Raw genomic sequence first — 17,095 nt, forward strand, 5'->3', positions numbered from 1 at the left:
CTCCAGTAGGCCTCCCATATCAATGGGTTTTGGCAACACATGCACGGCACAACATGAGTACAACGCATATGTGGCTGCGTGTGGGGAAAAAGAATCATCCTACAGAATCTCACTCCAAGGTTTATTGAAAAGTTGGCAGATCTGAGAGCGTGAAATGGGATTAAGATGATGACAGTGCACAATTTATTGTATTTTGAATTAGCTATGATGGAAAAAAATACAAAAAATGTTTCACATTTCTAAGGCCTTAACTCTGCACATCCACTAGAGGGTGCTAACCCTTCAATTTCTAAAAGACAGCTTCAAACCTACACACTGTCTTTACAAATCATCAACAGAATAACGTCTGATTTGGCTTATATTTCATGAAATAAATATTACAGAATGTCATAAATGTATCACACGGACACAAGAACGAACATTATATAATATGAATTTTACAAATATTTTGCCAAAATATACAAAATGCAATATTAGATGATTATCACCCAACATACAACAGACTCTTGGTAATACGGAGACATGTGCGGTGCACAGAAGCTTTACATGTCCTGCCGTCCATTCAATAAAATACATTTGAAACCACTTCAAAGAGCCTTTCCTCATTAGGCTAAGACCTAAATAGAGGCGAATCAAAGCTTGACTGTCACTTTGAACAAGTGTGTATGTGTGTACCGAACTGTAGATGACACGGCAGCTTGTAGTGGGGGGTATTCTCTGTGGTTGGTAAGGTCTAGGGGGTGGGGGTGATTGCCTGAACAGAACTTGGGGAGGGGTGCTGGTGGTGGTGACACAAATGGCGGTGAGGTGAAGAGGTCGGCAACATAATTCTGAAATGCACAGATAAATCAGAAGTGTCCAGGCCCAGTGGTCCAACCAGCCACCTGATGTTTCCTTTCCAAAACACTCTCCTCCCCCCACAGCTGCTACACTGTAAAAATATGCAAATTGTGTTTTCACAGCATTTTGAGTCTCTGCTAGTCTTGAGTTTACTCTCACTGTTGTCCAGCAGTTGTGATGTTGTGGCTGCTAATGATGCAGTGTAAGGAAACATAATGATTGCTAGTGTCAATTACAGCTGTCAGTCTTTTAAAAAGACATAAACATTACCTGACTAAAATTGCAATAAACAGATGGCTTTTGCAGTCTTTTTTTGCAGTCTTATAAAAAAAAGTATTATTTAAAACACAAGTCACTCATTGAAAGTGAGATGTTTCAAAAATACTGCACTCTTTCAGAACAGCAGCACACATCAAATTAAATGAAAGCCTTCACAGACTTTGGCTGTGAGATGACCATCTGCACAATGCATATGTATTGAGAGAGTTAATTCAAGATTAACTCTTTAAAACCCACTTGATTGGTAGCCTTCTCGGTTAGAGCAGCATTCATCATTCACACTGAGTGAGGTATGTAATAATAATGTATGCCTGAAGTTAAAAGTTTAGCATTTAATTATCACAGATTTATCCATGTTAGCTTAGCATCAATTTAAAAAGAACATAAACATAAGGAATTAATTCCTAGTTGTCTCATTACAACTGTGCTAGGCATTGCTAGTTAATAGATTGGTCATATGTAAGGATGCATGAACCTTTCAGACTCAGACTCCTTCGAGGAGCAGTCTTGAAGCTCAGGGCTGAGGGTTTCTCCAATCATCCCTACAGGCTGCAGGACAAACACTCATTGTGTTCCTCAAGATGGAAATTGCTAATTAAATGTGATCAAAGGACATCCACTGAGCATTCCATTTGATCAATTAACATCCATGCAGTTATCCTTTCAATAAACAAGACAACCATCAAAACATGCGTCAGGCAGATCAACTGCTCGTCCTAATGGATGTAAATTGCCTGACTCTGAATGTGGATTGTCTGGTATTGGTGTCCTATCAAAAATACTTCACTCAGACTGTGAAAGCACCCTGCCGTCTGAATCAACATTTTTTGCAGTGTACCACAGGCCCTGAGAACTTCCACAAGCTGCCTCTGCATACTGGAGAGCTGGGGCACACAGAGGGCATTCACACCTTGTTAAGTTTTACAACTGGTGCATTTGTCGGTCCCAGGCTTCTATTGCCCCTGTGACTCAGTCCCTGCTTTGAAGTGACCTTCGACGTCGACTGAGGTGATGGAGAAATTTAGGGTTTTCTCTGATGAATGTGAATGCAGCACACCTTGGGGTGCATATGGCCTGCTGGAAAACACACTGAGTAAACTGGGATGAGATTATCTCTGGAGTCAATTAAGGGTTAATGCAGCATTAATTTAAATACAGCCAACGAATAGGGTACATAATTAGTGAAAAGCTTGCACGGGGAGTGTAAATTAAATAATAGTTTGAATTTATCAGGGCTTGGATGATATAGTGATTTGATTATTAATAATAATCACTTAACATTAATCAGTTACATCACTCCAACAAAGTCAGCATGATCGATGCAGGCTGCACTGATTCTCATCAGGGTGACAGAGTTTAGGGGTGCAGGTAGAAACCGTTTTCATGGGATGTTGTTCTGAGCACACAGGCCTCGGGTGAGAAGTGGCACCTTGGTGAACCACGCAGGAAAAAGAAGATGAATCGTCAATACAGCTGACAGGCATTTATATGGCACCTCTCTCACCTATGTCTCTAGTTTTTAAGCTCGCTTCAACAGTCATTCACATCTTTTCTTCTTCATTATTGCACACTGATAAAAACTTTGATGTGAACATTTAATAGTATATGCAAAGAGACATTTAGTGTAGTGTGACAATGCTATTGTACAGTGTAGTAGTGTGTATATGTGTGTGTGTGTGTGTGTGTGTGTGTGTGTGTTGGCTCTACTAGGAGCAGAAAGAAATAAGAGTTGTAAGAGATATTTCTACATAAATCTAGAAATCAGCATATCAACCGCAAACATACATGTTACATTTAAATGTAATTATATGTAAGTAAAATACAAATAGAATATACTGTCTATCTATCTATGTATAGAAGTAGAGTTTATAGAGTTGCACACAGTGTGTTTTGGTCTAATGATAAACAGGAAATCTTGTCCATTATCTGATGTAAGTTGCATTAATCCATGCATGTATACCTGGGGTATCTGTACTTTGCTGCTCCTGACATACGGTCGTGGTTAAAGCTTGCATGGATTGCTTCACCTTTTTGTTTTGAAAGACCCCCCCACCCCACCTTTTACCTGTGCATGACAGACTGCTGTAAACTGCATGAAGGAATGCCTATTGAGGTGATTAAAGGAGCAGAAAGCAGGTGATATTTAAGAGTAGGGGGGGATTTGGTATGTGAGGACGGACTTCTTGAAACAGAAGGGGTAGAGAGAGGGGTTGAGGGGGGCGGGGGTGGGGGTGAAATCCCAGCCGTGTTAGGAGGTGAAAGTATGAGGCTCAAACCGCTGTGGATGAGGCTCCTGTAATCCTGTAGCACAGTGCCATCCTTTTACATGCATGGCCTACTGTTATTTGTGTCAGCCAGTCATCACTCACACATACTGCAGTCAGGAATGGTATCCTAGTCAATTTGGCCCCATGTGAAAAAGTGAGCCCATTGAGCTCCAGTGAAGGATTCAGAGGTGATCCCGACAAGGATCAGGTTTCCTCTCTACCTTGTTCACCAGCAGAAGAAAAAAATTGTAATATACTAAAGTACTGTTTTTTTCCTTTCTTTTCCTGCGAGTGAGGTGGGAGGCAGGTGGGAGGCACCTGAAACAATGTTGTACCCACCTTTTCAATATGAATGACTTTTCTTGTCAGGTTTGAATGTGGGATTAAATCTTTTGAGCACACCCACTTTGCAGAAGCTGGATGTGAAATAAAGGCTGCTATTGTGTGACAGGCGCTCTCCCCCAGGGCCCTCACAGCTCCCCAGCCTTCCCAGCCTCACCTCACACACTCTCTCAACCCTGAACTGGCAATTAGACGGTCAAATCAAAACCCTGGCACTCAGGACTAATTGTTTCTAACAGGCCTTTGTAAAGTGCCATGTTGTTTCCCATTCAGGGCAGCTTCCCTGCCTCCTTGTGTGTCAGATAGGGGAGGGCATCGTTCCAGCCGGGAGATAAGCCACAGGGTTTTTTTTAATGCCCCAAAGTAGACTTAATTTTCACCTTCCTTTCATGGTTCAGGTGCACTTGTGTATTGAGGCGGTCAGAATTTGCAGTGGGTGGGTTGGCCTGACGGATACAGTACCTCACAGGATGTCATTCATCGGCGGCTTCCGGAATGTGTTAAAAAGGGTGTGTGTGTGTATATGTGTGGGGATTTCAGCACTGTCCTGCATTTTTCTCCTTTTTCTGCAGTCCTTAGCTTAGAGAACTGTCATTACATGAAATACATGACTTTTTCTACAGACAGTGTGGCTGTCAGCTGTGTGTAATGGTGGAGCGGCACCATTCACTTTGATTTTGTCTGTTCTTAAGTATTACAGTCTGCTGGTGCAGGGCTGCACACACAGGAGCTGCTATGGTGGGTAGTATCACAACATAGACATTCTGTGTTATAGCTGGTATTATGAGGAGGAGTTAATGTTGTTGTTCTGGGTTTGTGTGAACTATTCCTTTATAACAATATCTGTGGGTTTAGCTGTTTAACCCCTCATGGAAACAGCACACTCATGGTTAAGTAAAAAGAACTTTGTCCTTTCATATTAACTATGATGTTTAGTTTTAGACCTTGATTATCTCAGTCGTCCTCATAGCAGATGATCTATTTTATTTTTCTTGTTCGTTGTTTCTTGTTTTTTTTTCAAGTCTATTAAAATCAGCTTTTCACTGTAACATCTGAATAGCATACAGTGAAAATAAATTAGTAAATTGTTTTATTATACGTCACTCAAATACTCTTTTACAAACAGTCGGCATCAGTGTGACTGTCTATGCCTGCGCGGCTGTCTGCACCAGCCAGGGAGCTGCTCCTGTTTTTATTGGTGTGACTGGAACTATACTGGGAGATATATGAAGGGGGGGGGGGGTGATATTTCTTCATCACTGCACCCCCCTTCCCCCATCCCAACCCAAACACACACACACGCACTGTCATGGACCCCTACTGCCCAGTCTGTCAACCTAAGAGAGGGGAGAAGAAGAGGGGACTGGAGTGCTGAAGTGAGGTATAGGCAGACATTTTCTCAGGAATGCTGGGAGCTATCAGAAGTGACATGTAACCGTATCCGCTGTCAGATCTCAGGCTTTATCTCTGCCTCACTGTTGACTGCTCCTTCAGTCTGCTGATGTCTCCTGTCTGAACCTGAGAGCCTCACTAGAAGCCGATCCTGCAGCCTTGTATACTAACTAGAACATTTTGATCAGGATGAACTGGGGATTTGTTAGTGAGAATCTCCCAGGGGGGTTATTTGTAAAGTGAAACTTTATTCACTGCCTCTTGAGGTTCCCGACTCAAGGTTCCTGGAGGATGAATCCTAATGACTTTAATTAACATGTAGTAATTTTCCTGTTGTACACAAGTGTCCAAAAGTGGACATATATTTACATACATGTCCTTAATGATTTTTAATTTTGCACCATCATCCACCGTCACAATTTCAGCCTGTCCAAAGCCCTGATTTATGACCTGTCTGTGCTATTTGTTGCTAATAAGCTAATGATGTCATGGTTGTGCACTGACTGCCAGATGTTGTAATCACATGGTTCAAATAACATGCAATGCAGAGGGGAAGGCAAGTTTCTGACCAGAACACCGCCCAAAGCATTGGACTGTCTCTGCTACCTGTCTTCCTGGTAGTGCATCCTCATGCCATGTGTTCCCCTAATTTATTAGACCACCTTCCTCCATTGCAGTGTTGCAGTGTAGCATCAGTTTTTTTAATTAAAAATGTCAACATGCTAATACATTAATTGTTTCAACATCAGGAATAGCAGCTAATTATAGCAATAATTCAATAATGTAATGTTCTCTTGTGGTGCCTCTTTGTTTATCAGTGTTTATCTTGAAAAACAGCTTCACTTAATTACTGTATAGTATATTTTAAAAGGCATTTATTTGCATCATAATAGCTTGTTAACGCCTATTTGAGGCTCCCCTGCCATCACTCCATTAGTCCATGCACTTGTGACCCAACTGAGTGTGCTAATGGCATTACTGCAAACGTATTTGACCCCCACTGCTGTTTGCTTTTCACTCAACCAAACAAGATCAAACGCTGTTATCAGAGCACCCTCAGATAGAGGCCACTTGACCACCGGCGACTCAAGAAGAGAGATCCAGCCCTCTGATGCTGCCACATTAGAGGCCTAATGGAGAAAATAATGTGTGGATGATATGGGAGGGCCGTGCACACTCTAACCATCTTCACTGGTGTGTTGAAGCCACTTCTGTGTGTGCAGCCACAGTAGTGGGTGCTGTAGTGACTTGCTCGGGGCTTCACAGGTGAGCAGAAACTAGAGACATACTTGTGGGGTTTTTTTTTAAAACGTGTTTAAGTGCTGTCTTTGAGAGTGTCCTATTACACTGCTCCCTCCATGACCACCTGACCTCATTCCTTCCTTCCTGCTGCACAGGTAAGACAGTTATTCCAGACACTCTGGATCAGTGTTTTGGATATTCCACAAGATTTTAGATGGACGTGCCTTCAGGTTATAATTAATTTAATGCATCCATCTTTTTTAAGGGATCTAAATTTTGTTTTGATGAATATATTTTCATTTTATTGTATAATTTTCACAACAATTGGCTTATTCTGATCCCACCAGTATCACAGATTTTTTCCCATCTCACCAGGTCTTGTTTGTTTAGGTCATTGTGTGCGTGGAACTTCTGACTGATTGCTTTCTAAGTACCTCTATTGCAGCAGAGGTAGCGGGGCCTCTGAACTGGGCACTCTGTGAAGGAGCCATTTAGAGAAATATGGTACCAGGAGGGACCAGAAGCGAGGAGAGATTGACAGGGGTCAATGGCAGCCCTCATGGAGGTCACAGACAGGTAAGAGGGCAATGGTTTGTTCATCCACAACACCTGACTACCTCAGTCAGAAACCACTGGTTTATGTATGTGATGTGTTTTGACTATACAAATATAAAAGAAATTGAAAACCCAACTTGTTTTTAGTCACATTGGAATCTTTAATAATTGTGGAGCTTATTGTACTTATTGTTTTTTTTCACAGGATCATCCAGTCCTCATAGGAAAAGACACTCAACTGTACTTTAAAGCAGCTTGTGTGAATAATCTGTAACATTACAAAGCAACACATAAACTCTGGATGCTAGTAATGATCTCATTTTTATGTTTGATTTGATATATGTATTTCTTTCATTCTTTCATAACATGGAACCTCAGAGTGTTTTGTGATTATGACCAATTAAGCCAATTTGAGTTCTCCTGGTAGTATCCAGTAGATTTGAAATCAGACCTATCCTGGAAGCAAACAGATTCAAAGGGTGGATAGGCCCGAAGTGACAATATCCTCAGTGATTTGGCTATCTGCTTAAAGTAAATATACTTATCTCCAAAGTGACTGTGACCATGATGTGATGATGCCAAATGGTTAATCATGGCACCTTTAATGTAATCCTTTAGTAGTTTCACAGTGTTTCATCATCGAAAGGGAGATACTGAGTCATGGAAGCTGGCCTGAAATATCAGGCATGCTGTTGTGTCACTGGCTGGTGTGGGTGTCACTGTCGCCAGCCGCTAATTTCTAGGGCACAACTTGTCTTGCTGTTGGTGGCTGTTGTGTGATGAGGAAAGGGGACGGGGAGGGCCATGGAGGGTGACAGAAAATAGAAAATGGAAAATTCCTCTGTGAAGTGCAGTCATTGTTGATCAGGTGTGAACTGCAGAGTGGGAAGGGGTGGAGGGAGCAGACAGCTGCTGCAGCCCCACATCAAGTCCTTCCACTGCAGCATACCAGCTGGGACTGCAGGGGCCCCGGCTCTAACCAGACTGGCCAGAGCAGCCATGCTGCTGGGAGGGGAATGTAAGGCACTTGCACATAGTTAATGCATTCTGCATGTCATGACTGTTGTTTCATGCTTTGTGAAAAGTATTCCATGCTGTCCTGACATGTATGCTGTAGGTAGTCATTGTGCTTTGATTTCAGGTTCCTTCAAGGACTTTTGGCTGCATTTTAATCAGTATCCGTTTGACCATAATGGCCTGACTGATGGAATGCTACTGAGTTGGTCATCCTTCAAAGTGGACTTCTTTGGCTGCGATCAAAAAGTGTTCAAAAAGTGAAGAAGACAGGAATGTAGAGCACACAAAATCTGATTAGGCCTAAACGTTAGTACCAACAAAAAGCCAGAGCGATACACTGCAGAGCTTGATTGGTGGATGTGGATTGAAGATGTCCCTTAGATGAGCCACATCCAGCATGAATTAAAAAGCAAAACACATGCAGTATGCACAAAATAACTGAATGCATAATGTTTTGGGAAAAAATGTATACTCCACAACACAACATTAACTAGAATGATGTTCACTTCCAAAGCAATACAAATTACATGAAATGATATAAAACTGGTGAAGTCATGAAATGTACTTGCAGTGAAGCTTGGAAGCTTAGGAGACTTTGCATTATGTATGACAGTGAAGAAAAACTGATGAGTGACAGTGTGTAAATCTGCACCCAGCAGTGGAATATTTGGCACTTCACCCCATGCCAGGCTAGAATAAATCAGCAGTGAAAACAACAGAGAGGAATACATTTTCTTATTGAACATTTCATACTGTGATTTTAGAGCATTTAAAAAGAAAATCTGGAATGAGTGTCTGTTTCTTACTTGGGTATTGCATATTTAAATTGAACACCTTTACCTCTGTGACTATCTGGTTATTGACTGAAGAAAAACTTATTTTGAAAGGATTCCCCTGAAGAATTCCTTGGGGGGTCTGAGCCATGTTTTGACTGCGAGGCCTGGTGACATCAACGACATATGTCTGTGGTCTTGCCGTCAACTGATGACAGAATAAATCTTTAAAATGGCTATCAATGAGTCCTTGAAATACCAAACCAGTCAAATATAATGGCCTGATGTGTCCTCTGGGAGCAGGAGGTCACATATTTTTCTCTCCATAACTAATTTCTAATAAATGGTCAGTTTCCCAATGCTGCTGTTCAGAGGTCAAATTGTTTGCATGCTTTTTCCCCTCTTGCTACAGATTTTCAATTGTGGCTTTTGTGAGGTTGTTGCGGGCTGAAAACGTTATGTCATGTTCCATTTGTAAACATGCTTCAATATTATATTTCTTCCATGCTGTGCAGCACATGAGCTTACATATGAGGACAAGGATGAGAAATAAGTTCATGTGTATGCATCCAGAGAGACTGTTCTGGGAAGAGTTTAGCCTGGGTTAGCTTAAGGGCTAGATACAAAAAGGTACAGACAAGTGTATTGTATGAGACAATCAACAGCCTTTCCTTTAGCCAGGAAACTGCTAGCTCAACAGACTCAAGTTATTTCCTCAGTATCGATATAGTTTACTGAGAGGGCTTAAATGTCCACATGCCAGCGCAATCAGTGAAATGCTAACAATGAATTTCTCAGCAGCTTCAGTTACGACTTCAAAGCGGTAGCATGTGTGTCACTACCATTTACAACAGTGTCTGTCTTCAGAAAGTGATCTGGCTTTGGCGTGACCTTGCATCTAACCCTGTTAGATATGCACCTTGAGCATGTTCATTGCTCAGTGACATTTTGCTCCTTAAAAATAACACAGATGCTAGGCCCTGTCTGACTCTGTAGCCTTGCTGGACAGCGCCCGGCTATTTTCATTACCGCCATCACTTGTAACCCCTCCCTCCCCAACACACACATGGCCCTTCCTCCCTCCCTCCCTCCCTCCCTCTCTGAGAATCGCAGTTGTGTGAGTCACTTTATTAGTTTTGAAGCCGGACATGTTCCCAGCTTCTTGGCCTGCAGATGAAGCGGTCAGAGCCTGTCTGCGACTGCCAAGTGTTAATCGTGGATCAGCAACTTGGGTTTCACCTGTCGGACATCACAGCGCTCAGGGACTCAAGGGGATTTGCACAGTCTGGTCACCCTGGCAATGTGTCTGTCAACCATTAGCTCCACTTCTCTTTATTTACTCACACACACACACCAGTGTCACTGTTTTAACACAAATTTTGCCCTTCATCGCAAAATGCTGCTTTATCCCATTATTGTCACATCAGGATCACTGGTATGCGCGCACGAGTGTGTTCAAAGGCTTTGCAGGGCAGCACTCATTATGGATAAAGGGGGTGGGGAAACTAGTTCAAATTTATTGCCTGCGTCAGCTGTGTCAAATTTGGCAAGCTCAAATGGTCAGCTTGCAAATGGCAGGGCGATACCTAAGGGTCAGCAGCCTTTGTAATAAGCACACAGTTGCACGTTTTCACTTGTCTGTGTATAACTGAAGTGTTCATCAAAACGAGAATGTGCCAGCACAGTCACAGATGACCATTATGTTCACATTTTGAGCGTAACATTCCCAGGGCTGCTGACCTGATTGTGGGTTTGGGTGGCGTGAAGAACAAGAAGAGCCCCGCTGCTGCCGAAGAAGAGCGGCCTGCTCGTCCAAGTGAATCCTGAATTCCTTTTTTTTTTTTTTTTCAAATGTTTCTCTTCTTTTGATCATTCATAAAGGGGACCACCCACTTTCTGAACCCTTGCCTCTATTTTTGCAGGGTCAGAAAGAGTGGCCAGTTGCTCTTTATGGTGGAGATTTTTACGATGTGGTCAGAGCTGTTTGGAGACCACCAGTTCTCCTTTCACTTGTCACTGCAGTTACAGTAGCCCCAAGGAAAGCCAGAGCGGCATGGGAAATGAGCTTCACTGTGCTGGAGTACAGGAGGCTGCACTTATCCATCATGTGGCAAAATTTCATAAACAGATACATTTATTAAAACTGTTCATTTAGGCTTGGGTATTTTATGCACATTTAAACAACTATTTAATATCATCATCTGAGAATATTGTGAACACCACTATAAAGAGTCATCAGTGTTCACAATAAACATGGTGTTGGAATACGAATTAAATCCATAACACTTGTGTGAATGATAAATACATAGGGAGCCCAAGTCCTGTCCCCTTTTGAACCCATGAGACATTGCTTTGGAAAAAAGTGAGCAGCCTTTAAAAAATAATTTTCTCTCTCTCTCTCTCTCTCTCCCTCTCTCTCTCTCAGCTAGCAGTAATACAGGCGTCTCATTCCAATAAACATCACATGAACAGTTCCATGGTAGTCCTTCCAGTGGTTTTTTCTAGGTTTTCCAGGAGTTAATTCGTGTGGAAACCAGCCTACATCCCTGGAAGCATAACTTGAAATTCACCTGTTCCTGAGGCTAGAGTTGTCTGCATTTGTGTCATCATCCAGTGCCAGCACAGCCTGCCACTGTGGCACAGCCTCAGATCGGATGGTGTAAGAGCCCTGAGTCACTCTGGAAACTGAAGAGTGTCAGACTGAGTCTGCGTTGTCCTGAGTCACCTAGGAGACATGTTGTCTCAAGCCATGACCTATTGCTGCACCCCCATGCTTTGCAGATACACAAACCAAAGCTATGCGACTTTAGGTCTGTACAAACCTTTAGACAAGGATAAGGTAAAGAAAGGGGCCATTTGGAACAATAAGTTTAACAGTCACTTCAGTTTAGGTGGAGAGGAGCTTCTAATCTGATGCCTCCTGGACTCAGAAAACACATCTCATCAGCTGTGGCAACTTTAAAGGTCTTTGGGATTTGCCCTTTACTCGCTATATCCCATACAGTCCTGTTTCCTGCCTCAACCTGAAAAATGGTGCTCGCTTGTATTCTCCTCTTCCTTTGGCTGTAGAAGGTGTTTTTGGTGATTGATATAAATGAAAACATCACTGAATCCATCAAAGTCCTTTATCCAATGGCTTTAACTTGCAGGGGAAGGCTGAAGTCACTGCAGCTTCATACAGTGACACAGGGCCATTGATCACCAGCCATGTTCCACATGCAAACAAACACACACTCTCTGGTCTCTGCATCATGCTGTGAAATCATCACTCACATTACTAAGTGTGTGTTTATCTTTCTGACTAAAACAATACTGACTGCTGTTACAAAAGAGGAGAAGTGACTGATGGATTGACGGGCTGACGCTGTCTTACAGTAAGACGTAACACTGACAAGTGGAATCAGAGGCTGTCAGCCAGTTAAACGCAGATCAACATGTCAGAGACGCCTAACTGCTGCATGGTAGCTACTTTACTGCACCCCCACACAGGAGCGAGAGGCCATGAGAGAGGGTGAGACGTGAAGGCATCTTCTCCCCTTCCTTTGCTGCTCATTTCAAAATGGTTGATTGCTGATTATGTGAAGATGAAACAGGCCTTTTGTCTGCATGATTTGTTTTGGGATGCCTTTACATGAGCTGAAAGTGTGACCAGTTAACATGAGATAAAAGGGGAAGTGTGGTGGTGGTGGAGGGGGTTTCAATGGTTTCTTTAACACCTAATTGCCACACCCAAGAGGTTCTATTAGGGCCCCTTACTTTTAAATACAATGCTAACATCATTATTTTCAATAGAGACACTGAGTAGATTTTTAAAAACATTTTTAGTTGTTTTTATTATTTTTCTTTTTATATGTATTATTTATGTTTTTTTTCCTAATCTTAAAAATGTGAACGCTCTTCGTGAATGTGTGTTTGTCTCCCTATTAAATGATCGTTAGGGCTCCTGTTGCTGTGCCTCCACCCACTAAAGATTTCAGGGAGGGACTTTTTGCCTTTCAACATTTAACCAGTGAGCAGCCGGATCCCGGTGAGACAGAGGGCTTTTTAAAAACTGCAATGAACCCACGCAGACCGTGCCGTGGACTCCAGTGATGCACAGACAAACCTCACGGGCTTTCTGCTCTTTATAATGGATGTATGTGCTTTGGATGCGCAGCGCGGCTCTTTTGGAGAACTCCTCGCCAGCCGGTCAGCTGGGTCAGGTTTTTGATAAATGTGAAGGGAGGGGGGAGCTGACTGCTGGCACTCTGTGGATGGACAGGTCAAGAGTGCATATATGAAAAACACTGTGGGATTTATTTACAGCATCCTCGTGGGATTTATCTCTGTCTTGATCGGATAAGAATGTATGGAATAAACCAGCGCTGCATTTACATGTAAGGAGACTGACACACAGGGCCGCACTCTCATCAATGATCAAATGTCCTATTTTTAAAATAATTTATTTATTGTTGCTTCTGCAGATCGTTTCATTTTTTCGTGCTGTGGTGCCACGCTCAGGTAAGCGCTCTTAAACTTACTTAATAAAAGTAAATAAAACAGGAATAGAACATGTTTTTAAATATAAAAGATATGATCAGTTTATGTTGAGGAGGCTTTAGGACACATTTATTTATTTTTTTTATCCCAGATTAGAAAGACAACATTATGTATTTTATTTTTCCCTTTTGCATAAAAAAAGGGGGAGAATCACCCGTCTCCTAATTTTAACCAGTATGTGAGGACGCAGGGCGCAGTGACGGACCAGCTCAGCCGCAGACAGGTCAGGGTGTACCAGCTCTACAGCCGCACCAGCGGGAAACACGTCCAGATTCAGGGCAAAAGGGTCACCGCCACCGCCGAGGATGGAAATATGTACGGTAAGATCAACATCTGACCTGTGCTGAGCTGATGAGCTGTAGGCCTGTTTATCCCACAGAGCCCCATAAGGGTTCCCATAAGAAACATGTTCCTTTTATCACTGTATAGTGTGTTAGGCTGCCTCATTAACCTCTAAACTCATATTTTATAATAATAAAGATTTAGAATCTTATGAATCCCCTAAAAAAGTGCACACAACAAGATACAGCCTAAAATATTACAGCTCATTGTTAAACAATTCTATAATAATGTTAATCTTAATCTTAATCTGGTCTAATTGTGTGAATATGGTCACAATCATGTGAAACACTGTGTGACATGCATGTGTTTAAATGTTATATTTTTCCATCAGTGTCTGAGAACTTTTCATCCATCACTGTGGGAACATATGAGAGGCCTATTTTAAACTAATATTAACATAAATGACCCCTTTTTTCCTCCTGTACAAGAGATCCACTTTAAATGTTTCTAGTAGAAGACCTGCCTGCAATTAATGAGGAAATATATAAAGAGATTCCTCAGAGAATTAAGCAACAGTCTTCCGTTTTGTATGGTGACCGACAGCATGGTCACAAAGTCACTGCTGGGGACTGACGTCCTCGGGCAACACACCAGCAGTTTCACCTCCAGCCTGCCCGTCCCTCCCTCTGTGAGCTGTTTTCAGGCTTATATGTTAATTCAGCCTCCCTGCTGTATCCATGAAGCCATCGTCTGGCGAATTAGCGGCTGATTAGGACAAGCCCTTTGTCTCTACAGCCCCAATACGCAATGCTGTTGTAAGGGCCCCAATGGCCATAATTAACTGCAGGATAAAGTCAATTGACAATGTATATTCAGCTTCCAGTGCAGCTCTTTAATGTGCAATGATAACATTTGTTTAATCAGTTGGTGAATTGACTTTTAACAGTCAGTCTGGACTCAACAGAGAGCAATGAAAAGTTCATAATAAAAATGAATGGTAGAAAACAGATACAGATTGCATTAGGTTACTTACTATTTGTCTTACACTCTGCAGCAAAATACACAGAGTGCTTCATATTTGAGCACTGGTTTTGTCTCAATTAAGTGTGATATTCATGTAGTAATAAATAATAATGTGGTGCTGTGTGTGTTCTTGTCGTCTTGACCTTCTCCTCTGTTTCTTGCAGCTCGTCTTTTCGTTGAGACGGACACCTTTGGCAGTCGAGTGAGGATAAGAGGTGCAGAAAGTGGACGCTACCTCTGCATGAACCGGAAGGGGAAACTTGTTGGAAAGGTAGCGTACACTGTTTTCATAATGTCGACTAAATCATGACCAAATTCTGTTGTGAATGATCAGATGTTTGTTGCAAAAGTTCAAATGTATCCTGAATTAGTTTTAAGATGTTATAAGTAAATTAAGAAAAAAAGTATGTAGAACATGCAGAAATGGTGGGAAACAGCTTCTTAGTCAGATTCCACTGACGCATTCTGTAGTTTCTGGGTTAAAGCTCCACCCATTGGCACGGTCATCTCATCACTTGTCAGTCAGCTTAGGACATGATGTACTACTGGAAAAAAAACGGATCCTCACAGGGATGAGTGATAGAAGCTCAGCCTCACTGTCCAGGGCTGACGGTGACGAGGGGAAAGTACCCTCCCATCATGCACTGCCTGTGTGTTTGGTCAGAAGTCAACTCTCCGCTTCCTTCATGGAAATGGAAAGATGGATTCACATATCTGGCCCTTATCTTGTCTTTTTCTCACCATGGTGTTGAAACACCGGCACATATTATGCCTATTAGGAGATAGGAAACACTCTCAGTGCCGGATTCACACCAGGCTTATGATTCACGATGACATTTCTTCATTAGTTAAACTGTTTCTGTCAGGAACTGCTTTATAATATGCTGTAAATGCTTTTTGATATCATTTGTCTTTGGTTAACTTACAAAACAAAAACTAAGGAAAAGTTTGAAAATGAGAAAACACACACGTTTGTTACTATGAAACCATATTCCTTTTAACTTTTAAGGTACAAGAAACAGCTGGTTAGCTTAGCTTAGCACAAAGTTAGCATGACCGCTGGAACAAATTTCTGCAGGTTGTGGAAACACAGAAGAAATGTTTTTGTTTGAGTTATAAAATGTCAGCAAGCTTTAGAGGTAATTAAAATAGGACGTTTACTTATGCAAGCAGGCTATATATAAGCAGTTTTTCAAAATGTCATACTAGTGGTACTGGACAGGTTTTGATTAGGGATATGGTGTTGGGAGTGTTAGCTGGTTTGCTAGCAACTTTGTAGTATTGTGCAAAATTGTTGACTAAAATTAACTGAAAGCTGCTAATGTTAGCCATTAGCCACTAAGCTAATGCGCTAGTGTATGGACAGTGTGTTTTTGTCCATACATCTACTTCATTGTGTTTGTGTACATTTTCTCACCGTGTGAATCATGTGCAGCCAGCGTGGGTCCACCTTTAACTTAAAATCCTTCTCTGTCTCTTCACACAGCCCAACGGCCGAAGCAGGGATTGTATCTTCACAGAGATAGTGCTGGAGAACAATTACACAGCCTTCCAGAATGCCAAGTATGAGGGCTGGTATGTGGCTTTCACCAGGAAAGGGAGGCCCATCAAAGCATCCAGGACGAGGGAGAACCAGAGAGAGGTCCATTTCATCAAGAGGCTGCACACAGGCCCTCCTCCCTTCCCCAACACGGACCAAAGCAAACACTTTGAGTTCATCCGATTTCCGGCCACACATCGAGCGAAGCGGAACAGGAAACCACGTGCCTCTTCCTAACACGCAGCGAAAGCAATGGACTGACGACAGTTGTGATATAGGAAGAAACAGATGTGACTTTATTTTTGTATATTTTTGATAGGTGGCTCAGAGGCCAAAAATCTAAAGTAATATTGCTGTAAAGTGATCATGTGTAAATACTGAAAGAGTAAAGCAGATGGGTTATATTTAATTGTCCTGTGTAGATGTGTTGACTGACTGTGTTGACACTAACATGACACTCAGACTATGGTGCATCAGATACAGATCACACTGATGAAGACATAATATTTCTTGTGACGAAATAACACAACTTCGTCAGGTGGTCTATGTATTATAACACAGAGAGAGCACAAATACTGATAAAACAACATTTATAACAAACAAAACAAATAAATTAATCTGAGTAAATAGCACATTTTAACCATACTACCCAGATTTACAACTTGGTGTGTATAAAAAAATGACTTCTATAAAGTTAAAAGATGTAACAATATTTAAAAGTACCTACCTCCATGGAGCTATAGTAGCACTTATAGCTGAAATCTGTTGCTGTCATGTCAAGATTCAGGCTGGACCTCTCAGGAAATAAGGAAACTGAGCCAGGGAGGAGAAATGTTAGGATAAATCCGAACCTGTGTTTGTTTCTACACCAGCACTCACATCACATCAGTCTGTGTGTGTGTGTAGTGAGTTATCACAGATCGAAATGCTGTTTGGAGTTCAGCCAGACAATATTGTGCTTTTAATGAACTTGGCAGAGAAGGAAGACATGAGTCTTAGAACGA

General features: G+C 41.9%; 1 protein-coding gene across 1 annotated transcript; it reads left to right on the forward strand.

Annotated features, from left to right (window-relative positions):
* The first annotated feature begins 12,915 nt into the window (after positions 1 to 12,915).
* Positions 12,916 to 16,328, forward strand: fgf17 (fibroblast growth factor 17). The gene is made up of 5 exons (XM_028414503.1): positions 12,916 to 13,083; positions 13,171 to 13,207; positions 13,389 to 13,566; positions 14,716 to 14,822; positions 16,038 to 16,328. Exons 1-5 carry the CDS (start codon positions 13,052 to 13,054, stop codon positions 16,326 to 16,328), a joined length of 645 nt encoding a protein of 214 aa, XP_028270304.1. The 5' UTR covers positions 12,916 to 13,051.
* Positions 16,329 to 17,095: the final 767 nt, after the last annotated feature.

The sequence above is a fragment of the Parambassis ranga genome, chromosome 9 (assembly GCF_900634625.1).
Source record: "Parambassis ranga chromosome 9, fParRan2.1, whole genome shotgun sequence".
In the NCBI taxonomy this organism is placed as follows: domain Eukaryota; kingdom Metazoa; phylum Chordata; class Actinopteri; family Ambassidae; genus Parambassis; species Parambassis ranga.

Coding starts and splice junctions, on each gene's coding strand:
- fgf17 (XM_028414503.1), top strand. CDS start 13,052: ATGTATGGAATAAACCAGCGCTGCATTTACAT. Junction 13,208..13,388: donor TGCTGTGGTGCCACGCTCAG/GTAAGCGCTCTT, acceptor GCATAAAAAAAG/GGGGAGAATCACCCGTCTCC. Junction 14,823..16,037: donor AGGGGAAACTTGTTGGAAAG/GTAGCGTACACT, acceptor CTCTTCACACAG/CCCAACGGCCGAAGCAGGGA.